Here is a 25502-nt window from a genome sequence, read left to right on the forward strand (position 1 = left end):
TGTGGTAAATGACAGCTAAATAAATGTCCAAAGAAAGGTCACTGTAGGCTGTTGTGCTTTGTTAGTTCTGGTCCTGATGCCTTTGTGGATGAGTGTGGTCTGAGAAGAGCCAACTTTAATAACTGTGTAGAGGACTGACAGGTGGATTAAGAAGTTGCTCCTAACTGCTTCTTGTCCCTTTTTGAGGCAGAGCTTCTGTCTTGCTGCTTCACTCTCTTCTGGGCTGCAGTAGCCAATGGTAAAATTTCCAATAGGAAGCTTGAGTCCAGTCCTCTAGTTTCTGGAGTGTAGTGTAGGCGAAGAACTCTTGGTCAGATGCACTCTGGCTTAAGTTGGAAGTGAACCTGCTTTCATGCCAACAAGTATTACTCAGTTAAGAGGCAGCTGTGACTGATAGCTGTTGCTTTGTGTTTAGTCATGTCTCTGAATTTTGAGAGACTGATATCTGTCTGTGTTGTAATTTGCTCATGTTGTTTGTGTCAGTGGTTTCCTGGATCAAAATCAAGGACAAGTATGTGATACAAATATAATCAGATATAAAGTTACAGAATCTGTAGCACAGTTCAAGTTAAGGTAAGATCATTATTTTTGAAAAATACAAGAAAGAAGCTTGACACTGTTCTTGCATTACTTAAAATGCCAAAGGCACATCAGGACCTAGCCTATAGAAACATTTACCTGGAGTAAGATATGGATGTGGTATGTCAAATTATTGAATAATGTGTTCTCATCCTATGGCATGTGTTGAGTAACTTGCCTCAGTCACAGACAATAAGTGACTATAAAATTGCTGGTCAGGTAAAATCATTTTGTAAGAAATGTTCTAGTTCTAAAATTATAGTTCAACTGTTTCATACTTATAGTTCAACTATCACTTTTATAGTTTAACTGGCACTTATTCATCAAGTACATATATTTTTTTTATTCTCAGAGTTATAATTTTATACCAGCAGCTTTGGTTACTTCGGTGCTGAGCAGTGCTCCTAAGCACTGTTATCTCTGAGTCTCCTCCTCTGTACCAGGTTCAGGCCATTAAACCATGTTTTATTTCCTAGACCCAACTCACAGCACACTACTTTACAGAATTACTAGTCCAGTTGTGTTCTTCCTCATGATTGTCAAAACTGACTCTGAGTTTGATGGACTGGAGTGTACAGAACAGAGCTTTTGTTTGAAAGATGGAGATCGGTTTAGTTCTCTGTGTTACCTTGCTTGTTGGTCTGCGCTTGGTGCATTCCATGGGAATCCTACAAAATCTCTGCTTCTATTGAATAGCACACATCTTTCCTAAATTAAGAAATATTGTCAGACTTACTATATCTCCCTTTCTGATAAATCTTCTTTATTATATGCTTTTAAAGCCTGTTTCCCTTTCCCTGGGCAACAATCCATGGGAAAGAGATATTTTCTTCATGGAGAATGGGATTCTGAATAAGGATGCAATGGGTCTTTTCTATGAAGGTCCGTGTTCTGTGAAATAAGCAGTAATGGTTCTGAAGAGGATGAAACTCCTGGTTCCTTTCTGTGCAACTGAATGTACTTCTAAGTGGAATCTCTTCATGCTTTCTGTGTTTTTTTAAAAGACTATATTGTAACACAGTACTGGTTTGACTGTTGCTTGTTAAATGTCCTGGTAAGCCTAATGCTGCTCTGATCTGCTGCTATTCAGAATCCTACCTTGTCAAATATATATTGCTTTCAGAAAGTAGTATTAAGCAGCAGAATAGTTCCTTTTCATGCAGAGAGCTTTCTCCCCAGTATTTTTGCCTCTCTGAAAGCTTTATGTGGAATCTTTTCTTAGTGTCCTAGGATTAAGTCTGCTTATCTTTAAGTATGCAAAGTTTTTTTCTCTTTGAGAACCAGAGTTGTTGTACTGCAGAAGCAAATGGAAATTTTGCGGTCCACAGAGTTCATGCTTGAACCACATGCAGAGGGCAGCAGTACGTGCAATTTTTGATCATTCTTGGAATCTTTGTTTCTTGCAGTGCTTGTAGCATGTCCTAACAGCACAGGTATACCCCTTCATGAACACTGATCTGTCATTAAGAGCTAAACAAAAAATTCATGCTAAAATGCCTTTTGGTGCACACTAGAATAGAAGAACCATCTCTTAATATGTACCAGTTGCTGAAGGTTTACTTTTTTGCCTCGACCTTTTCTTTGGCAAAAAGCAGGAACAGAGCTTCCTTTTTAAAATGTATCACTTGTTGTCTGGTTGTGGTACTGGAAATACCTAGGAATATTTGATGAGAGGTTTGTTAGTGCAAGCATTTGCTATCCACAACTAAATCGTCTTCGTTACCTCTGTACAACAGTACACAAGTCGATCTTAGTTGCTTTGCCTCTTGTTAAAGTTTCTTTGAGAAGGGATCAGTCTTAGCCAACATAGCAGCTTAATATGAGTAATAGCTGTAGCCTGCTTTGGTAAATTATGTGTAGGGATTAGTCTGGAGCTCATGGATTTTGGTTTTTTTCTTCAGTTGATTGCCACTTAGTTTTGATTTGTCAGGTTGAGTCATTGAAGGAATTGTTTTACTTATGTCCAGGCAGGTCCCTACTGTCATAAAGAAGCGATTTTCTGTATGAAATTTAAAGACGAAAGAGGGATTATTCATGTTACAATAATTTGTAGAGTCTTCCAAGTATGTTGTTCACACACTGTGACCTGTGAATCAAAGTCATGCTTCTCAAGAATGACTGAACTTGAGGTTGGGTTGTGGTTCTACTTTCCTTCATTATCTCAACCACAGGAAGTTGAAGAGAGTTTGAGCAGTTGTGCAGTGTTAGTAGGCTCAAAAGGATCTAATCTGTACAAATTCTCTGAGCAAAAAGAATTGGATTCTGGTCTCAAACCATGTAACTCTTTTCTGAACAAACAGTGCAATCAAGTAACAGTTCTCTTTCACCTCCATCAATTGTGGCTTTTAAATTTCCTTTTTCTTTTTTTTTTAAATTAAACAACAGAGTAAAAACTCAGAAATATAAAGTTATCTGCAGGCTAGAGATGTTTTAAAAGCAATTATTTGGAAGATAAGATCCAATAAATTGGATTTCCTGGAAAACAGCTGCCTGGGTGAGGCCAACAGCAGCATGAATGGGGATCCCAGAGTGCTGGGCATTTGGCAGACTACTGGAGCAAAGAAGGTTCTGGGAGTGATACAAAGCAACATCATTAATTTCTGGGTTTCTATCAAGAGTCTCTAGCAAAAGACTTTATTGAAACACTTTAAATCTAATTTTTCCTAGTAAGGATTGAGGTGAATGGCATAGGAAACATTGACAGCTCTGTTGCCTCTAAGGAAAACTCTTCAAGGTGCTACGTTAGGTTAGCTTAGGGTGGTTTTGTTAGTGCTGGTCTGTGAATCTTGCCCAAATGTGCTTGAGAGTCTAATCTGTTTCAGAACATTTAGAAATTACCAACTTCCATGTTAGAGAGGCAGGGGAGGAAAGAGATAAAATGCTGTAGATATTAAATCCTTTCTGAAGGATTTAAAAGAATTATCTGGGTAGTGCTGTTTGGTCATTCTTTGACTATCTTCTGTTAAATGTAATGGTTTATTTATTTGTTTTTACTCATCAGTTTAGTCACCACTTGATTATAGATCAGTTTTATTTCTGAGTAGGTTGTTTTTATTAATGGCTTTTGTTTAAAATCTTCTGGCATCCATTAACTTGACATCCAGATATATAAATACCATTGGAACTGGGGGAACTAAGGAAAATTGCTTTGAAATTTGAAAAATATAGGCAATTCTCATTTAGTAGGATGAGGGATTCAGACAGTGGTATTTATATTAATTTGTCCAGTGTTTTTTAAATATTGGTGCCTCATTTTAGCTTTCTCCTGCTTTTGAATGCATTAATACACCATATACATATATCTTTTATGTTGAAGATTAATAGTAAGTTAGAAATTACTGGTCTTATAGGGTATGACTGTTCCTTAGTTTCCAAAATAGATTGGAATGGTCATATTTTGGCAATGGTGGTGTTATTGTTTGTTTTTATTTTTTAAGTACTGTTTGATCATGTGCTAAAAGCTTGCCAGTTTTTCTCCAATTCAGATGATTCATCTTAAAATACTGCTTCTCATTGCAAACCTTGTATCTACTGGATCTTCAGTGTGCTTACTTTTCTCAGCAATATTTTTTTCTTTTCCTTTTTTTTAGGATGTAGATATGATGGATCAAAATGGAATGACACCTCTAATGTGGGCAGCTTACAGAACACATAGGTAATGTGCAGTTTTGACTTTCTCTTATTGTTAACCAAGTGGTATATAGTAATGACTGATTCTGATTTTTATTTGGAAGGGGTTTTTTTGTTGTTGTTTAACTAGTCAATGTTCTTTCCGCAGCTGCCATTTTATCTTTCTTCATTTATGCTTATTGTGAGTTTATCCCAGTTGGCAGCTCAGCCCCACACAGCCTCTTCCTCACTCCCTCCAAGTGGTATGGGGATGAAAATCATGAGGGTAAAAGTGAGAAAACTTGTGGGTTGAGATGAAGACAGTTTAATAGATAAGCAAAATAAGGCATTCATTCACTGCTTTCCATTGGTAGGCAGAAGTTGAGCCATTTCCAGGTCACCTGTAACAGTTACGTGGCAGAACAGATAGTCTAATTCTGAATGTCCCCTGCTTCCTCCTTCTTTCCCCCAGCTTTTATTGCTGAGCACATTATATGGTCTGAAATTTCCTTTTGGCATTTGGGGTCAACTGTCCCAGTGTTCCCTCCTAACTCCTTGTTCACCCCCCTACCTGTAAGCGCTGCTCAGGAGTAGCTGAAACACTGGTATGTTATCAACTGTTTTGGTCACAAATCCAAAGCACAGTGCATTAGGTGCTACTTTGGAGGAGATTAACTGGATTTCAGTCCAGACCCAGTACAATGACTTTATTAAAGAGAGAAGATACTATGAAGAAGTACTCAGTAATCCACATCTTCCTGTGGACATGACTGGAAGAAGTTGATAAAGAATAAGACTTCTCCAAAGAGCAAATTTGTTTTAAATAAATTACCTGTTTGGAAGGGCCTATCTCCATTGATTGTTGGTAGACTAGCTTTTACCAATACCTGCCATTATCAAGATTATCATCCTATTTTGTTTTCACCTACTGGATTGTGAAGTGGAAATATAACATGCTTTGAACTTCAGTTGTCCAAGTATATGATCATTTGCATGTTTTTACGAAGTTGTTAGTAGTATTAGATTTTGTTAAACACAAAACCAGAATTGTATAGCAAATGTGTTTCATGACATCCCCGAACCAGCTGTCTTACTGAGCTCCTTTAAAAGTCAAGAGAATTGTGGTTGCTCTTTGGAGGGAGGAGAATTTGAGCCATTCATAATCAGCAGCAGTGTCACTTTGCCATTGTACAGTGTACCCGATCTTCATAGAGATTGAATGCATGAACAGTAAGTTGGTATGTATTTGAGTTCATCTTCTGTAGATCTAACAAGAATTTTCTTTTCTAGTGTGGATCCAACGCGATTACTACTTACATTTAATGTTTCTGTTAATCTTGGAGACAAATACCACAAAAACACAGCACTGCACTGGGCTGTGCTAGCAGGAAATACTACAGTTATTAGTCTTCTGTTAGAAGCTGGAGCTAATGTTGATGCTCAAAACATTAAGGTAAACACTTGGTCTGTTTTTATTGTAAGTGGTTTGAGGCAGAAATAACAGAACCTATGATAAATCTCAAGAATAGGTTATTGTTGTGGGTATGATGAGATCTTGAAGATGGAGCAAAAGCCATGCCACTAATATGGCATTTGGAAATCAGTTTTTCCTGACAGTGACACATAACTACTAGATCTGCCCTTTAAAATAATGTATCAATGATTATGTGTAAATATGTGGGAGTGGGGTGTGCAGTTAGACTGCATGTGTGAAGACCTGTGGATTTGGATGCAGAATTGGAAACCTGACTGTCTTCTCGTGAACTTCTGGGGTGACTCTTTGTTGAACTGAGATGCGAGACAACATCTCTGTTCTCTTCCAGAGAGCTGGCGAATGCTCTAGTCTATCACCCAGTGTCAGTAAGGAAGTTGGAGGCCTGAAAATACCAGTAGGAGTAAAACAAGAAAATGGGCTCTTTTTTTTTTTTTTTTTTTTTTGCATCTGAACTTTAAGTTGCCTGTTTGCCAGAACTTCTTAACAATGGAGCTAGGTTCTGCACTAACAGAGCCCATCTCTAGTGTATGTTAGAAGAATAAGACAGCTGTTAGAATTTCTGCCACACACTCGGAGTCTATAAGGCTTCTCCAGCCTTGAAAGTTGTACCTTTAAAATGTAGTTTTATCTATTGCCTCTGAATACTCTGTATATCAAATTAGATGCATTTCGCTACCCAAACTGTTTCTTCTGTGGTGTCGGAAAAGAATTCCCTTTTAGAAAAAAAATTCTCTACTCAATTTGTCTTCAGACGTTTGTATTTTCCACTTAAAGAGTGTTACAGATAGAGTAGTTACACTTGAAAACACAGCTATAAATCTACGCTTATAAAATATTAAATACTTAATTAAATTTGTTTGGCCTTTTGCCATTTTTCCTACTGATTAAGATGGCCAAGGCCTATTTTACTTGGCCGCAAGTGGTAGAAATATGCAAAAAAAAATAACATACACATCAATTTTCTGAAAGAGCATGGAACAGCCTTTTAAGGGTGCAGTCAAATTTTGTTAGTAGCTTTCTAGGTCCTACATGCACTTTAAAATATCAGAAATACTTGTGATTATAAATGAAAACTCATTAGAAGAAATCACATGGCTTTTCACATGGTTGAAACAAATCAGCTAACCTCTTGGATGCAGGGGTATGAATATACAATAATTATTCCTGGTCTGTAAGGTCAGTTGTGTGGATGAATTATGCTTCTAGACTCACTTCTTGTGTTGAAAAGCTTTTTTCCTATGCCACCTAATGGTAAAAAATTAAGGTATTTTTGTGGGAAAGATAGTCAGTGTGTCATACTGATTCTTCTGATAGACTGATTAGTTTGATTAGAGTTAGAAAATCATCACCTTACTTACATTTCTGGACTCTTATGAAATCTGTAACAAAAATTCCTATGCTTGGCCAAGTGAAAAAGTGTCTGCTAGCCTGAAGCAGTTTATGGTCTTACCTTCTTTATTGACAGACAGCAGCAGTCAGTAGAAAAATACGTTTTTGAACCTGCTGGATCATGATCTTTCCAATCATGCCAGAAGACATGTACTTGGTTTGTTTAACCACTGCCTGTCTTCTGCCATGGAGTCTAGCTTTCTTGCATGCCTTCTCAGGTTTTTAGGATCTTTAGAGGATCAAAATCATTCAAGCAGAGGCAGTTTTGCAATCCAGCCAGTGGTTTTGTAAGAGATGCTGATTTAAGTGGTAGTTAATATATAGGAAACATAAAAAGTTGATTGATTTTGTAGGTATGTAGAAACTCAGTTTTGTGGTCCTTCTTTGACTGTTGAGCAAGAAAGTTTTCTTTGAGCCAAAATCCAGTTAAGTGTGTCCGCGTCCTGTATCCTCAGAAATAAAAGGAGTTGTGAAAGGCTCCTTTCTGATGCAGTCACTTCCAGATTTCTGCAGCACTCTGTAGTGAAGTTCTTTTCTCAGCCCACAGAACTGACCAAGAATGGTGGTAAGACAGCTAAGGTTAAGGAAATACACTGTCTGAAAGCCGTTCATCTTTTTCAAATTATGAAGTGACTGGAATATTAGATACAAGCTCTCTTGCTATCAGCGTTAGGCAGTCTGTGTTAGACAGGCACGTGCTGCTGGCTGCCTAGGTTTGCACACAATTGGGACCAGTCATCTCAGTAAGGTGTTATTTACTCTGCATGACAGTTTGTGAAGTATTTGAACAATAGCACTTTAATTCTAGAGCAAAGCTTGATACAAAGAATGAGTTTGCCCTGATTGTGTATTTACCCTCTTTGTATTACGCTGTACAAGAAAATAATACTTTCCTTTTGGTAGTAAGATACTTTTTTTCCTTTTTGAGAACTAGATTAATGTTTGAGTTGGAAGCTGCTTTCCAGTAATCAAAGTAGAGTGGGGGTTTTTTATTTGGTTGAATTTTTTTTTTTTGTTAAGGAAATTATCATACCAGCAGACAGAGTGAGCAGATGACAGAATTTCCCAGGGATTTGGGTTCTCACTGGGTCTTGGGAGAAGTTTGTAGATTTTATTTAAATATAAGCAGAAGCTCCTTTTTTAACTAGAGAGAGAGAGAGAGATCTGAAAGAGCTCTTATGGTTTAAGGAAGTTGTTTGTTTGGGGTTTTTTTTGTCTGTTAATGAATCATTTATTGAACTTTAGATGTCTTTTCTTGATTATGCAGTGTATCTTAGGCTTGTCCGTTGAAGTCTACGTGTAAAGATCACTATGGTAATGACTCTTAGATAGAGAGACTAATCTGAAATACTTTACTTATATACTATTGAAGCCTTATTGCTTGCTGGCAAACTTAAGTGTGTTACTGGATTAGTTCCCCGATTTTTTTTTTTTTTTTTTTTTTTGCTGTCTAAGCAAGGCAGCCATCCACTGTAAATACAAGGAAAGTACTGGAGTATTAAAATGGCCAGGTGATGAGAAGCGTAGTCAAAGACTTCTTTAAAGCTCCCTCAATTTTTTTATCTAGGCAGTTCCTAGGTGTCTCATGGCCCTCTAGTGGAAGGGATGCTCAGCTGGACCCCAAGACAACTTGAGGATTTACTTGGGAGATCATCTCCCAGAGGGGATTGCTTGTCCACAGGTAATCTTTACAGTCTGGATATATAAGGTGATATTAAAACAACAGCATCTCAGGAGTTTCCCAGATATTAACTATTAAACTTGTGATAAAGCAGGCACCATAGTTTGATTTCAGGCATTTCTGTTGAGGATGGAGTTATCTTAATCTGTTTTTTAAACATCTGGCTAAATAACTTTGAAGCCAAGTTAAGTCAAAAGGTTATTCTTTTTTAACTGATTTTGTTAGTTAAACTTCTTGCACAGAAGGCGCACAAGGTCCTCTTAAGTACCAAAAAGCTTCACTTCATAATCTGTAGACGGTGCTATTTACTCTCCTGAAGATGTGGAGCAAGATTTCAAAGGCAAAAATGACAGTTAAGTTCTCATAAATTCCCAGTGTCTTTCCATGGGATATAGGTAGCTAACTGTAGTTTTTAATCTTTGAAATCACTTCTGTCTGTAGTAATTATTGCCCTTTCTGGGTAATTTCAGTTTCTGGTACCTGTCTGTACTTTTTTTTTAGGAGGGGGCCGAACGATGGAGGATTCAACCATTTTTCAAGCCTCCATGAATGGTTTGTTTAGGAGGGGAGTTAACTCCAGTAGAAGAGAGGAAGAGTCAAATGCAAAACTGAAGCTGGAGGTACCTGCAATTGGTTGTCTCTTGCCTCCTCTATAATTTTAGATCCAGTCAATAACTTTCATTTAGCTCTCTTGCTAAATGTTTAAAAAATAATGAAATCAAATCATTTTGGTAGGCACCTTTGGCCCCTGTATCTCTCTCTGTGTTTCTCTTTTGCTTCATCTGTCAGTCCTCTCTGAAAGTATGGAAGAAGAAACATGGACCACTGCAGGCTTAGCACACAAAGTCCATGAAGCACAAGCTCGGCATAAAAGCTCAGAGTTTTGAAAATAGTTGGACATGAGCAATCAGATTATTCTTTCCTGTTTTCTTCCTGGGACTTCAGTAACTGAGATGCACATAGGAACATGAAGCTTGTGGGGGGAAAAATCCTTATAGAAGCATTCCATAATATGAGTGACATCAATCTGCTAAAAAGGCAGAGAATTAATTGGGAAGTGAGGCTTTAGACTTGGGAGAGTTACCATGATCCAGTGGGTCACAAGTTCTTAACCTTTGCTTGATTTCTGCTGCCTGTCAATTGCTGAGGGGGAAGCACAGTCTTTCATTTATGGCCTAGTAGACTGTGTGTAGAATAGTGAAATATAGATGTGTTATGCCAAAGGCAACAATTACTGCTATGTCAGGACATACATCTTCTGAGGATCACACGTTTAATATTCGACCTGTCCACGCATGTGTAGTTATGAGAGAGTGAAAAAGACCAAAAGGAATGAATGATGTTTGGTGTCAAGTATGCCAGAATGTATCTTAAACTGATTTAAAATGTATTATTTTTACCAGCCAATCTTCTGTTTCAAAAGTGCCCTGAATGCATTTTCTTTTTAAATTGGATGTTTCCCACTTTTAAACTCTCAACAGGGAGAATCACCACTTGATCTTGCAAAACAGAGGAAGAACGTTTGGATGATCAATCACCTCCAAGAAGCAAGACAGGCAAAGGGATATGACAGTCCATCCTTTCTGAGAAAACTAAAAGCTGATAAGGTAAGCAGCAGTATAACACTTGTGTAAATCAGTCTTACTGCTGCTTTTGGTTTGGGGATGTGTTTGTTTAAGGGAAGCAGTTCAGAACTGTGTTTTCCCCACATTTCAGCTTTAAGAAATGTCTTTTTGTCACAACAAAAGTAATTGCAAAAGAAAAAAACGTGCTTTATCCAAGGCATGGGGAAAAAAACCCCTAAGCCTCCGCACACTTACCTATAGTTTTGTGCTAACCAAATGATAGGAAAGCACCAAGTGATTTGGTATTTTTGGAGTTAGCCAGAACTTTCCACAGCTGTTTGTCAGGTAGCTGCAGACAGAAGCATTCTGGGTATCTTGAACTCTGATCTCCTCTCTAATTATGTGTTATTTTGGGTTGAATGAAAGGAGCAGTTAGTCTTGGTAGTATAATGTAATATATGAATCCCTAATGTGGAGGCCCTTTGCTTCTCAGGTTATTATTTAATACTGCAGATAGGAAGAGGCAGGAAATGAGGGTGTAAGGGGTAATACTGCTCTAGCATGAAGAACTACTCTCCTGCCTATTTGATGACTTTTACAGAGTTAATGTTTTCTTCTTAGTATCCATCACAACACTCAGGCAGTGTTATGCTGGATATTAAGTTTTGCTATTCCCGATTTGTTATAACTTGATTTAAAGATATATTGTGTCAAGGTGCTTAAAGTACTGGCTACAGCCTGCGCTTTAATCCTGTGGAACTGTAACAATGCAGTGATTATTGACCTGAAGTGAATTGTACATTGAATTGTGTGTGCATGGGCATTGTCACTGTGCTTTGAATATATGGAAAGAGTTCCCTGCCCTCATCAGGAGTTGTACCCACATCGTAAAAGACAAAAAAGGTCCTGTCTTCATAGGTGCTTCAGTATGACTTTATTACTTATACAAGTGTAGTCTTTAGAGTTCACTGAGATTGCTATGTGCTGTGTAGCAGTTTATGTGCTGACAGACTCCTAAAAAAACCCTACTGTTGCCTTGATTCTGCATCAACAGCAAAATCTTTAGAAGGCAGTTCTAAAAGAATTAAGTTACTGATTTGTTATAAAATTCTAGGAAGGTTTCTTTTCCTTGCAAATTCCTTAAAGATATGTTAATAGAGGAAATGAAAAATTTATGAAGATTCATCTCCCAATGAAGCTTCCTGAAAATTTAAGTTTTTGTGACTGTCCTGTTTATTAGAAAATATTATAATACAGTCTGTTCCTGAAAATCGAGTTACTTACTGGTATTTGTTTCTATATAGGAATTCCGTCAGAAGGTTATGCTGGGAACTCCTTTCCTAGTTATTTGGCTGGTTGGGTTTATAGCAGACCTAGACATTGATTCTTGGCTCATTAAAGGGCTGATGTATGGTGGCGTTTGGGCTATGGTGCAGTTCCTTTCCAAGTAAGTGTTTTACCTGGACACTATCTGTTTAGTGTGCATGTGTTTTGCAGGCATTTTTATTTGATAGATAGTCTTAAATTTCTACTTTTTGGAATTGGTTTTTATTACTAATTCTGGGAAAGATCTTGTGCAACTTTAGCTACTGTGGTTCTCTGTTGCCTTGCAAAACATATGGAACTACCTTGGGTGAATACCACTGAGCTAATAGAAGCTAACAGCAGAACAGAAATTCAGTCATTATCCAGAGGAGGGTGCTGAACGTCTGTCTACAAAGAGTTATCAGCATGAATTTTGCAGAGAGCAGTCAGTGGGAAAGTTACTGCAAAGTAATAGAGGAAAGATAATGTGCAAGTATACTATTAAAACTTTTTGTTGTTGTTAGTTAAGAATTTAAATACCCAAAGGCATCTAAAGAGAGAAATTAAGTCAGAGTCAGATTTTGTAGCTTCTGTTTTTATGGAAAGGGATGTCTACTTTCTAATAGTGTTTTTTGTACATTTTGTTACCTCATAATCATAAAGAATTTTAGTTGTGATTATGATTGCTTTAAACATACGTAAATGCACCTACAGATATACATGCACACACACACGCACACACGTAGCCGGGTTACAGTGGGTTTTCAAGATCTGTAGAATACGACATCTGTCATTTGATTTTCGTTATTACGCATAGCATGGATAGGAGCCCTTGTTGTACCTCCATGCTTAGGACGTTCTGCTTTTCTGACATTATATGTCGTGTTTATTAGAATCACTTGGTTCTCTTTACTTTCTGTATCAAGAGGAAAATATCTCTTGCTTAAACCAAGTTCAGAAGATTTTAGTGAACTTAGTACACCGCAAGGTAGGTGGAGGGTCATCAAGCTTTTGCAGGATCTTGGAAGTGATCTCTTTAGTCTTTTTGTCATCTCTGAGGCTATGCAATTTGCTGACATCCTCCCACAAAAATCATTTGGCAATGCAAATCCTCAACCGTGCCTCCTATAGAAAGGCAGAACAAGATTTTTTGTCTCTGAAGATCTGTGTTTTGTCAAGTTTCATATTTTTGGCCTACCTGACATGTTCAGGATTAACATTCGTATTTTCTCTTATCCTTTGCTTAATATTTAGTATAAATCCTTTTTGAAGTATTCTTCACAAAACCCAAGTTCAAATTAAACTTCTACATTTATTCTACTAGCATTTTCTTTTCCTGTTGAATTTTAGGTAATCTGCTTAGCTATGTTTTTCTCCCTACTTTCACACACACACAAATGCACAGAGCTCACCGAAACAAAGATTACTGCAGAGTAACTCCTGTGTGTCCAAGTGTATATTCACTTATTAGTCATCACATTAGCTCATATTCCTTATAGGGTTTTCTCAAAAGACCTAAGGAACTTCTGTTGGAGAAAAGAGAGATAGTGCAGGGAAGTAAAGAAGCAAAATGGAACCTACTACTCCCTCCATGCCTTTGTCTGTGGCAGCCCTGAGAGCACCACCAGCACAAAAAGCAGAATGGATCAGTATAATGATGCTTAGACAGTTGATGCAAGAAGTTTTATTTTTAGGAGTTTACCTGTTTAGAGTGTGGCTTTTCCTGTTTCATAGCAATTTTTTTTAATTAAGGTAGCAGCATTCTATCTTAGAACTTGGCAAACATAGTGATACAGGAAATGATTTAATCTGGATTTTTTTTTGTTGGCAACTGTAACAGAAGCAAAATATTCAGTAATCTGAAGTATTTCAAGGCTGATGACACCGTGGTCTCTTAAGTTTTTCTTACAGAAGTAATTTTAACATGCCATTTTCATTGTATGGGTTTCCAAAATGTCTTTACCATTGGAATCTCAAAGGTAAATATAGTTTGCTGCCACTGTCCATGTGGCTAAGAATCTCACAGGTTCTTAACTGCTTTCACGGTGTAGTTTTAGCATGAGTATTTACTTATTCTGCCTTTCTTGGTCAGTTCTTGACAGGTTGAAAAAAGGAAATTCTCATGAACTTGGAAGGGAAAAGTGAGGAAAATGCATTTGTAGTGTATTTTGCAATATCCCATATAGTACATATTTAAACAGGAAGTGTTTTTCTAAAGCAGTAGTTCAGGATTTACTTTTTATAAATAGAAATTTACCATGTGACATTTTTCCTACTTTACAGGTCATTCTTTGATCACTCCATGCACAGTGCACTGCCTCTTGGAATATATTTGGCAACAAAATTCTGGATGTATGTGACTTGGTTCTTCTGGTTTTGGAATGATATCCTTTCTTTGTGTACACTATTTTTTTTAAATGTTAATAGTATGAGGAATTACGCAGCTATATCCTACATATAACAGTAAGTAAGCCAGTAAAAAATTTAAAAAGAGAATCTCCATTAAACATTGCTTTCTGTATTAATGGTATTATTTTATTGCTTTGTTTCGGTAAGTGAAAGATTTTCCTCAAAATTGGCTTACAGTAGTCTGCAATATTTCCTGAGCTTTACACCATGTCTTATGTGGAGGGAATATTAGCAACTCTACAAAATATTCTCTGGCTGTGAGGTGACACGGTGGAATTGACTTCATTTTCTAGACCTTACTTTTCAGAAAAGCAGTAGGCCATTTCATGGTCTATATCAATTCCAATGGAATTGGTTTCATATTTAGTTCTTCCTAAAGATTTTGCAAATTCCATTTCGTACAAACTTTAGATACGTTTGACAATGTATGTATAAACAAGACTAGATTATAGAGACTCTGCCTATGCCCATCTGTTTCTGACTTTGATCGTCTGTCTAGATAGGAACTTTTTGTACTCACAGAGATAGAAATCGATTCAGAGTTCACTGAGGAATGTCAGTTTTCCACCACAGATTTTTGAATAACTTTTTTGGGTATTGTAATTTTGGTAGACAAGAAAAGAAAATAGAAGTTTGGTGCTTAATGCAGTTCTTACAACTGTAAACTGTTGAAGTCACCTTTATGAGGATGCTGGCTTGGATTTTCTAGAAACTGCTTTTCTTTTCATTATGGAAGGAATTGCCATGAAATCAGATCGTAGCAGAGCATACCTTTTGGCATCTTGTTAATGTTTTACAGCCTTAGCTAAATGAGCCTTGTATTTTTGGGTTGAGAGCAGAGAGGAGACCTTACATCTATGCTACCTTTGGCTTCAATTCTGACAGTGTTTGCAAAGGTGCTGCCGTGAATAGGAGTCCCACGTGAATGGAAATGACTGCTATATCATGTTTTTTTTAAAAAAAGTCTTAAAAATAAAAAAATTATATCAATATAAGTATGTCTTGAAACAGTTATGTAGAAAGCTGGTCCTACTACCAGTCTCTGCCTGGCCTGATTTTCTGTGTTTTAACTCAGATTTACTTAGTGACTGCAGAATGAGGAAAGCGAGTACAAAATGAATATGAAAAACATTTTAAAAAGCAGTGGTTAAAAATAGAAACTTATGTTTGCCAATGCTACTACATGTTTTGAGTTGCAAATGTTGATCTACTGTGAAGTTCTTTCTTGTGCTAACATAACATCAGCTTGAACCAAATGTAAGAAGGTGTCCAGTGTAAGTCCTTGACCACATTAAAATGGCTGCACAGTCAACACAACTCGATGGTGGCCTGTATTAAGGCTGTCAAATTGTGAGGCTTTTATCCTGAAGCTCACATTTCCTTCATATTTGCCCCAACTTGCTTAGATTTTTATTTATGTTAGTGTTCGGATTAAACAACTTGAAGTTTGGCATATCTTTTTTGTCATAGAATAATGTTAATTGTCTATTAGGAGTAGTAACCATAGGCAATCAGTTACCCCAATAAAACCTGGCTTCAGAATGTCAATAAAAGACTGGTTGCTTCTGTCCTGAGCTGGTGTCTCAAAACGTTTGCAACAGTCTTTTTGTACACAAAAGTAGTCTAAAACCTTCAGTTACTAATTGCTTTCATTAGAGCTGACACGATTCTCTGACAAGCACTTTTAGAGACTTGAGTGCCTGAGGCCATCTTCCTTTAATTGGTGATTTTTAATTGGAAGTCTTTGCAATAAGATTCCAAATTCATTCTTCTTCTGGAAAATTACCCTGTAGCTTTATTGGAAAAAAAAAAAAATTGCATACCTGCTCTATTTTTATAGCATGAGGCACACCATTGTGGTTGGAAAAAAAAATTGTTGCATTTTTACAGCTTCATAGGATTGCTGACAGCAGACTAGAGTACTACTTATATTCTGTAATGTTCAAGTGATAAAACCTGACCTGGTAGTTTTCACAAATTCCAACTGTCTTTTGCTCAGGCAAAAAAATTTCTAACCTTAAAGAACTATCAGGAATTGCCTTGCTGGAACTTTATATTATAAGTAACATAAAGGTCTTAATTACTGCAAGTGCTACTTTAATCTTTGTGTGTTTGGTAAGAATTTTCTTGTAGATATGTTGAAGGTGTCTGGAAGATCATCGGGTCTTGTGGTTTTAATCCTAATGGGACAGAAGAAGGTAGTTGATACAATGTATCATAAAGAACAAATAAACCCAAAGATTAGCAGTGCATTTTCTTGAATTTCAGGGTGGTCACATGAAAAATAAGGCCCTACATGCTAAGGTTTTAATGACGTGTCTTCCCAGAGACTAATCTTGAAAGTGTACTGAATTTTTTTCTAAATGTTTCCATTTTTGTCAGATTTTTCTCAACAGCTCCTGAGTCTGGTATATTTGTTAAAATAGAAATCCTATTCTTGCTGGGAATCAGGAAGTTATGGTCTATGTATTTATGAGTTTGTAGATGAGTTTAGTGTCCTATGTGTCCATTCCACTGTTTTGCTGCTTCCTTGTAACTATATGTTGCCCATAACAAAGGATAGTTATTTCTTGCTCTGTCAGTGTATTCTAGTCTTCTACTGTTTGGAGAGTAGGGAGAAAATGCCCTCAAAAATCCTACACACTAAATCACTATACTTTAATTTAGTCTTATTGTTAAAAGAAAAAACCTTATTTAAAATTGCACTTTTAATAGTGCAAGGCTAAAATTTCACATTTTGTTCTTTTTCATTAGCATTTATAGGTAGAATGTTTTCTTGTGTCCTTTAAAAGTCCAGGGCACGTGTACGGAGTTCATATCTCAGTTGTTCTTGCAGTCTTTTCAGTTCCAGCTGAACAAATAGTGCCTCTTATGTCAGAACATACCTATAGTGCTCTGTTTTTCTAAAATGTCAGAGTTTGCTATAACCCAAAATATTCACTGTATTTTGTTTTATTTGTGCCACTTCCATTTGCTGCAAATGGCAGTTTGCAGTTTTAATTAAGCATTTTTTGTTATAGCATACTACTTGCAATGCTGAGATAATGAGATGGTGTAAGCCAGTTTATGTGTTTTAAAATAATTCATCATTGACTAATACTGTGTTGATAATTTTATTTCAAATATACTTCATGTATTGATGGGTTTTAGGTTTTGCACACTTTTTCAGTTAGGCATCATTTTAAAACTGGGTATAAGAATTTATTATGATTTTCATGCTTTTACAAAGCTGATACGATAGCACAGGATTTTAAAAACTGTAACAAGATAAGTGATACAGTTAAGCAGTTTTAAAAAATTTCCTATTACCAAAATTAGTTTCAGGAAAACAGTAAAAAACCTTGCATGCATGCAGAAAGAAGCCAGCAGCCATGTTTCTAGAGGAACCGAAGACCCAAAAAATCCAAACTCTGGGCCCAGCTATCCAGAACTTCTGTTCACATGTCTTAGATACTTTCTCTAAAGTAAAAACAAAACAAAAAAAAAAAAAAACAAAACAAAAAAAAAATCTGGGGTAAAGGAGATAAACTGATTTATTTGCAACCTAAGGGATTTTTTTTAATGTTAGATAGAAATGGAGGTAGAGGGCTTTTGCAGAGCTTCCATTAATTACAGATGGATTTTGTCTAATAAATGCCCAGTGAGGCTTCTCATGTAGCTATCTGCTGTTGTCTACCTGGACTCTTGGATCCAGATGTACAGCTGTTATGAGCTGAGGTTCTGGAGCACCTCTCTAATGAGGACAGGCTGAGGGAGTTGGGCCTGTTCAGCCTGGAGAAGAGAGGACCGAAAGGGGACCTCATCAGTGTCTTTAAGTATCTGAAGGGAGGATGTCAAGAGTGATTTATGGGTGGGTGAGATGAATCCTACAGCTGGAGTTGTTTAGCCACATCACATACCAGAAATATCCCGGAGAAGAAAACTTTTAACTTCTTGTGTAGTCTCCTGACATCTCCTATTGTAAAGTAAGATATGCAGGTATCCCCAGAAATGCCAAGGCAGTGGAAAGAAAATCAAAAGTTTGTTTAGAAGACCAAAACATGAGAAGCTTAAAAATACCAGTACTATTGAAGCACCAGGTCCCAGGGAGAGAAAGCAAGTTCCTGCCCTCTCCAGGGCCTTTAGTATCCTCTCTGTTTCTCCCCTGCCTTCCCAAGGCTTCTGTAAGTGTCTGTTAGGGTTGTCTTTCTCTGGTATAGCAGAGAGAGAGAGATAACACAGCTCTCTGCAACCTCCTCTGGACTGCAGAAAGGGAAAAAAAAGTGCCTTCTTAGGAAGGCACTTTGCAGGCTTCCTAAGTGAAAATGAGTTCCTAGCTTTCCTGCTACAAATTCTTCTGAAAGCACGACTATTCCTACATGCATCTCCAGCACAGAAGTACCTTATCTGCCACCATTTACATTGTCAGCATTGCACTCATCTGACACCACCAAGGTGAAAGGACAGGAAAAATAAACTCTGTGGGATACCTTTTATGTTCTCTGTGTATTTAATGGAGTAAAAGGGGGGGAATGTAAGTTCAGAAAATGAACACCTTCTTTATTACACAGGTTGTGCAAATTTTATTTAGTAAAAAAACCAATTCCAAAGTTTTAAAGTTATAAAACCCTCTTACTGGATAGAAAATAAACCGTCTTTCCCTGTATCTTCTTTAAAAGTCTAGATGTGGTGCATGGTAATAAGGAATGGGTCATATAATTGTTTTCAATTGTGCCTTTATTGTTTGTAACAGATGTCTGATTAAGGTACTTTTAGTGAAAAAAACAGTTTTAACTGTTGCAGTAACCCCCCTAGTGATTCTTCTGGTATTCTAAAGAAAATGTAATCTGTCTAGTTAGACAAATCAGTTGAACTGGCTTATTCTTGGCAGCAGATAGTTTTAGAAGAAAAATAGGAAGAAGTTGGACTGTATAAAGTTTGGAGTCAGAGCTTTTCATCTGTATTGTATAAAATAGAACTGCGAGTGTTAAGGTTATAGTATAGCTGATGTTTTTTTCCCCTTTTATAAACTTGCAGGAAACAGCTTGTTAGAGGAAAGATTAATTAGCCTTTAGTGAGATAATACTAATATTCTACTATATAAGATACATTATTAACATTTTAATTTAACTTGCCGATCTTTTTTATTACAAATTCACAGCCAGTTCCTCCCCCCAACAGGAGGAGAACAAAAATTATTTGGGATACACTTCATGTGACCGAGACTTCATTAACATTTCAGAAGTAAAAAAGAGTCCTGCTTGTATTTGTTCGCATTTCAGGGTTCTTTCGCATCACAAGTTACTTAGTTTTGTACGTATTTATTTAACTTTCTCAAAATGTATTGTAATTTGGGTGTGCAGTGATTTTGCCCAAGTAATAGATGTCCTTTTTGTTTGGATAATGCTGTAGAGGCTTCTGCAGCCACAGCTTTGTCAAGTGTAGGGCATCTCCCTGCATGTAGGACTGACAGCTGACAGCAGGTATTTTTAGTCGAGTTGGTCAAGTCTTTTGTAGGTTTATCAGAATAAAAAAATCTTCCACCTTTTGTGGAAGAGGCATATCTGAAGTATTTGGATTTTCGACATCATTACTAAGAAATGTTTTAATTCTCTGAAGAAATGTCAAGTGTTCTAAGACTATGCTCTAAGGCATATTTTATGGCAAGACATTGAATGCAGGAAATGTATGTTAAAACAAATGGTTATTTTCTGTCTTTATATGGTAAGTGATTTTATAAACACTTTCAGAGAATAATAAATTCTGTGGTTTTGTAAGTATTAAATGTATTAGTATGTTAAAAATAACTTTCATTGATGCAAAATATGGGTATTGCCTTATTATAGGACCCAGTTTCAAATACTACCTTTCTTGGAGATAAGCGGTGTTGGGACAAGATTGCCATGCAGCAGTGGTCATTGCAACACATTCCTTCTATGGCTAGAAACAGTCCGTCCTGTGATCTCACAGGAATGTGAAGCCACTGAAAACATAGGCAGTCAAATGTCTGTCTTATAAATAGAGGTCTGAAATCTTTGTGAAAACAGGAAATAGTTATTAAGGAAATAAATTTCATGGGGTTTAATTTAATTAAAAGAGAAAATAATTACAAAAAGTGAACTAGATAATGCTTTAGAAGTGCATTATGGAGTACAGCATTCTTGAAAGTAAGTTTTGAAGTTTGAGCAATAGAAAATACTAAATACCAAACTAGTTCTTACGGCAGTGCTGAATTTTGTGAATTCAGAAGACAGTGACTCGGGGGCTTTAGTAAAAATGTAACTAAATTTAATTTTATTTCAGAATTGTCAGTGGGTATGTTGAGGAGGAAATTTAGTTTTATACTTTAGATTCCTTGACTGTAAACACATCTCAATTTTTTCTTTATACATCTTCCGTTCCTTGCTAATAGCATTGCACTTTTCTACAATTTTGGAAAATCCTGGAAATCTGATCCAGGAATCATCAAAGCCACGGAAGAACAAAAGAAAAAGGTAAAGCCATGAGATATGTGAAACTTGTTCTTCAGCAGCTTTCCACCAGCTGATCAAAGTAGTTTGCTGTTCAGTACATTAAATTTCAATAAGTTGTATAACAAAAGGTTTAATATGTTGCAAAGTCTTCCAGATTTTTTTTTTTTTTACATTTGGAATATATTTCAAGTCTTACTGGTGCAAAATTGTATATTGGTCATTTTGAGTAGCAAAATAAAATTGTGCTTGAATTTTCAAGATAAAAAGTTTGAAAAGCATTTGGGTGAAAATGTGAATTTTCAGAACTTCTGCCCTGCTGAAACATATAGCCCATTACGGAAAAAGTGTTAGTTAATTTTATAGAAGTTTTACAGACTTTTAAGCACCTCTAATTTTCCTTACCTTTGTGTCTAAAAGTATTAGATTGACAAACATTTTGAGTCTAAAACAACCAAAACCCATAGTGGTTTGGGGTGGGCTTGTGCTTTGGCATAAGTATTAGAGAAAATATGGATGATCTAATGATTCCTTTCTAAGACAATGTATCATTACTTTTGGCATTTCAGATTTTTTTTTTAATTGAAGTGCATTGTTCTTAGAAGCCAAACTGAGCATTGAATATGCCACAATTATACAAGCAGCAGAAACATTTTGTTTGTTTTGGTTTGTTTAAATTTTCCTAGAAGACCTCATCCCACCATAAATGAGTTTTGAGCTTTTACTTCATGCTTATTTGTGAAAACATCTGTGTGGATCAACATCAGACTATTTGGAATTATGTCCTTATGTAGGAATGAAAATATAATAGCCTTAAAAGGATGGTTGTGATAGATTAAATGATTTTTGTATTCTCCAATAGGTTATAACCAAGTTGTTAGTCAACGTGCAGATTTTAGATTTACTCTGCAAATTCCATTTCTGCTATGACAATTTTACCAAAGTAAATTCCAAACTAAGTTCTCTTCCTTCAGCTGGACTAAATTAAATAGAACAGTCAGCAATGGCACTTTGGTTGCATTCAGCAAATTGCACAAATATGCAATTCATTTGATCTAACTTGCTCAAGTAGTTAAGTGGGGTTACAAAAGGCTCGTCGAACTGGTAGGAATTGCAAAACGCAATTACTTCAGGCAGATCCATATGGTTGTGAATGTTTTGGATTTCTTACATTGCAGCTAACCACATTGTAAAATGTTCTATTGTCACAGGTATGAACCTCTGTAGGACTTGTCTTACCTTCTTGCAGTGTAGCACTTCCTACTGTTTTCATAATTTGTCTCCAAGTATTTAGTGCTGAGTTAGCCTTTAGCATTGGAATAAGTAAGCAAAAAAATTCTTTTAATTCCAGATTGACCAAGTATGTTTGGAAATGTGTAGTAAGCAATAGTTTCAGATGTTTGTTATTCTAATATGTCATGTTCTTTCTTCTGTGTTACAAAATAACCCAAGTCACTCTTAATAGTTCAAAAGCGTAAAAAATAGACAAATGTTTACAAAGTGTAATGATATGGCTCTACCTAGAGTGCTTCTGGGCCTGTATAAAAGTTATATTTAAAAGTTATTCATCTGCTCTTGTTCTGTTCTCCTGAGCTTTGAGGTTTTGTTTGTGGGCAATACTGAACTCCAGTGTTGTGCCACATGCCATGTACATTCCTTTGTGCATCCTTTTTGAGTCTCTAGTGTAGTATTAACACTCCCATTGAATTTATTTATGGATTATTTATGAAATTGTCCAAAATGTATTGTATGAAATCGTCCAAGGTATCAAAAGTCACGCCAGCAGCATTAAAATCACAGTAGGTATGTCTTCATGGGTTTTTTCTGTCTATTCATCTGGATAATATATGAAAGACTGTTGTGAGAGAGCCCTTAGTCCTGTACTAGGAAACGTTAGAGCAACGAGGGATGATGGGAGAAGGGGTGAGAAAGGGATGCAGAGAACTGGAAGTTGTCAAGTTGCAAGAGGGACCTGTAAGGGCTTATGAATGTCAGTGGTTGCTTGGAGAGGGAACATGAAGGGTTACAGTGTGGGGGGCAAGAATACTGTGCAAATGGTAGGTGGAGACACAACAATCAAGGCAAAAAAAATAGTGCAGCTTTCAGACTTTAGTATCATCCAGCTTTCACTGTTTAGTTTGAGAAAAAGTTTCCATAAATTTTTCCTAACCAGTTTAGTATTTTGGGGGAAAACTGTGATTTCATTCAAGGTACCTTAGTGTTCATCATCTAATTAAGGAAGTTATCTTTGTATTGCTATGATGAGAAAATAATTGTAAAGACTATTTTATTGCTTGTGCAATTAGAAACCAGCTTGATGAAACAATATATGTGGTTTGAATTGGAGTAGTAGATAAATCTATTTGCCATTAAGCTCTTTATGCTGAGAGAGTTCCCTCTAGTTCAAGGAAGGGTATGCTGGCAAAAGATGTTTTTTGGATATTTTCCATGTATTGCAAATGTCATTTATGTCTCACGTGGCATGTTTTCAGCTGCTGAATTTTAAAAATTCTAGGAAACCATTTAATGGAGTAACAGGTTACTTCTTTTCCAATAATGAAGTGGATGCTGAAGGAGTGTACAAAATAAAAATGCTGTCATTTAGTGTGATGACCCCTAAGAATATATGTAAGAGGAGGTTTGGTTTGCATTATTTATTTTCTTTCTTGAAGCTTCAACATCAGAGGAACCTCTGTAAAGAAAGCCTGGTTTTAGACTGGCAGATCCTGCTAGCAAGTTTTACTTTTGTTCTTGTTTGGAAATTCAACTGCATTAATGTTAATAGGTTTAACAACATGTTAGTCAAACTGTTACTGCAAACTTTAGATGTATCTAAGTTACTATAAGCTTGCTTTTTCTCTGGTTAAACCTAAATGGACTAGGAATAAGTATAAGCTAGAACTAATTTAGAAGTGAATTTAGTAGAATATGCGTATTGGTTTAATAAAATAGATTAAAAATCAGTTTCATCTGAATTTAGTTTGTTGCTGTGTGTAGAAATTACCTGGAATAAAGAGTTCACAACTATGGGTCTGAAAATTATTTATCAACATTTATTTCTGTGCTAAATTTGAATTTTTGTTTTTTTCCCATAGACAATAGTAGAACTTGCAGAGACAGGAAGTCTGGACCTCAGTATATTCTGCAGTACCTGCTTGGTAGTGTATTTTTAAATAAATTTCAGCATTTACTATTTTTTTTTTCCTTTAATGCTAAGCCAAAATAATCTTCCAATAATGAGCACATATTTGACCTTAATAATGCAGTTTCAAGGGCAGGATTTATTTGTAATATTTAATTTAAGTGTGTTTTCAATAAATAATATATCTGTTCACAAAAAAAAAGGAACAGTAAGAGGAAAAAAAAGATCACTGTGGAAATAACTTGCCAGTGTCAAAATCCAAGTATGCAATATGTCTTCCAAGATGGTTGGTTATACACCTAACAAGTTAGGAAAATCATAGGTAACATTCCACTACCTCTGTAACTCACAGTAAAAATTATGTTGTGCTTCTAATACTTTGTTCAAAATTTAAGTGCATTTCTCTATTTGGCAGTAGTCAGTAGGAGAAAAAAAAAAATCTTAATTTTCGTAAGGAAATACAATATGTTTCATCTTTGGAAGTTAACTAGTAAATACAAAATTCTCAAGATTATCAGTGTTACACTGCAAAGCTCTGACCTATACAGAACATGAGTGATGTTAATATTCCCAGTTTTGAAACTGTTAAATTATATACAGATTTGACACCTTAAAAACTATGTGTGTACATACATACATATAGATAGATAAATAGATAGATAGGTGTGTGTGCATATATATATATATATAAAAGATCACTTCTTTCAAGAAAAAGTGTTGGGAGTAATTTAGCATTTTAAGTTCCAGCCAGTTCTGCTTGTTGAGTCATATTTCTGTCATTAAAAAATAACCTGAAGAGTTTATATTAGAGCTCAGTTACAAATGACACTGACAGAATTATGGAACTCAAGCTCATTTTGTATTTTCATTGTTAAAAAGCTGAAATGAAGCTGGTTGCTATACAAAGCTCAATACTTGGGGGTGATAGAAGAACTTTGTATGGAAAAAATAATCCTTTGTGTAACAAAAACAGTGTGAAAATCATTTCAGTGCGGTTGTAAAGATGTTTATGTTAAACAGTGTACAGATTAAGTTTAATAGCTGGGATTGCTTTAAGAATTAGCATCAAGTTTGAAGTTCTCTAAGGAATTAACAATAGCAGAATCAATTTACATTTAAATTGAGGGTTTGGGGTTTTTCTGTTTAAAATATATCAGGGTAATTTGCTTTTCTAAACAAATGTCCATAACTATTACAGATACGGAAGCCAGTGAGGTCCAAACACTGTGGTGTTTGCAATCGGTGTATAGCAAAGTTTGATCACCACTGCCCATGGGTGGGTAACTGTGTAGGTGAGTAATTTGCTAAAATGTTGTGCAAGGTTTTGTCTGTTCTCATTTCACGGTGAAAGTGACTTGGCTTCTGCCAAAGTCTGAGAAAAACAGCTGAGGACTTTTGGTAGAAGAAAAAAATTTTCAGTGTTGAGCTTAATTCTTTTTCTATGTGTGGTTTTCGGCTTTATTCTCATCTGTTTTGTCTGTCCTCAAAATTGTGTCTAATTCAGTTTCCTATATATGTATTTTTATGAACATAAACTCTAGCAATGAAAAGATGCAAAGCTTAACTACTGAAAAGGCACGTACCAATTCTACAACTATTATCCATTACATAAGATAGAGGATTTTCATTTTCACCAATAAAATTCAGTAATTTAATGGGAAAGTATGCGTATTGAAAAAATGTCATGATTATAGCAGTTAGATACAGAATGACTTCCTACTGAGGTATTCTCCTCTTTTTGACCATCCAAGTTGTCTTTTATTCTCCCCAGTGATTATGAAAGGAATGGATGTAGAACAGGAATAAAGTCTCTAAATGCTTTTATTCCCTGTCATACTTTTTAAGAATCTTATTTGAAAGCCATTATTTATGCGGGGAG

At 36.0% G+C, this 25502-nt stretch overlaps 1 protein-coding gene across 2 annotated transcripts in view; it reads left to right on the forward strand.

Annotated features, from left to right (window-relative positions):
- ZDHHC17 (zinc finger DHHC-type containing 17) overlaps positions 1-25502 on the forward strand; it is a 74396-nt gene that overhangs the window by 39277 nt on the left and 9617 nt on the right. For both annotated transcript variants that reach the window (XR_003571544.1, XM_027886777.1), the window contains exons 6-13: positions 4170-4234; positions 5479-5641; positions 10235-10360; positions 11623-11765; positions 13907-14007; positions 20381-20505; positions 23577-23639; positions 24822-24915. Coding sequence is in view for 1 of the 2 variants with exons in the window: in XM_027886777.1 (XP_027742578.1) it covers positions 4170-4234; positions 5479-5641; positions 10235-10360; positions 11623-11765; positions 13907-14007; positions 20381-20505; positions 23577-23639; positions 24822-24915 (880 nt within the window). In the remaining variant the exon portion in view is untranslated. The remainder of the gene's footprint in view (positions 1-4169; positions 4235-5478; positions 5642-10234; positions 10361-11622; positions 11766-13906; positions 14008-20380; positions 20506-23576; positions 23640-24821; positions 24916-25502) is intronic.

Source organism: Empidonax traillii, unplaced genomic scaffold (genome assembly GCF_003031625.1).
Source record: "Empidonax traillii isolate 1590-97213 ecotype Southwest subspecies unplaced genomic scaffold, ASM303162v1 scaffold195:size1760703, whole genome shotgun sequence".
NCBI classification, from domain to species: Eukaryota; Metazoa; Chordata; class Aves; order Passeriformes; family Tyrannidae; genus Empidonax; species Empidonax traillii.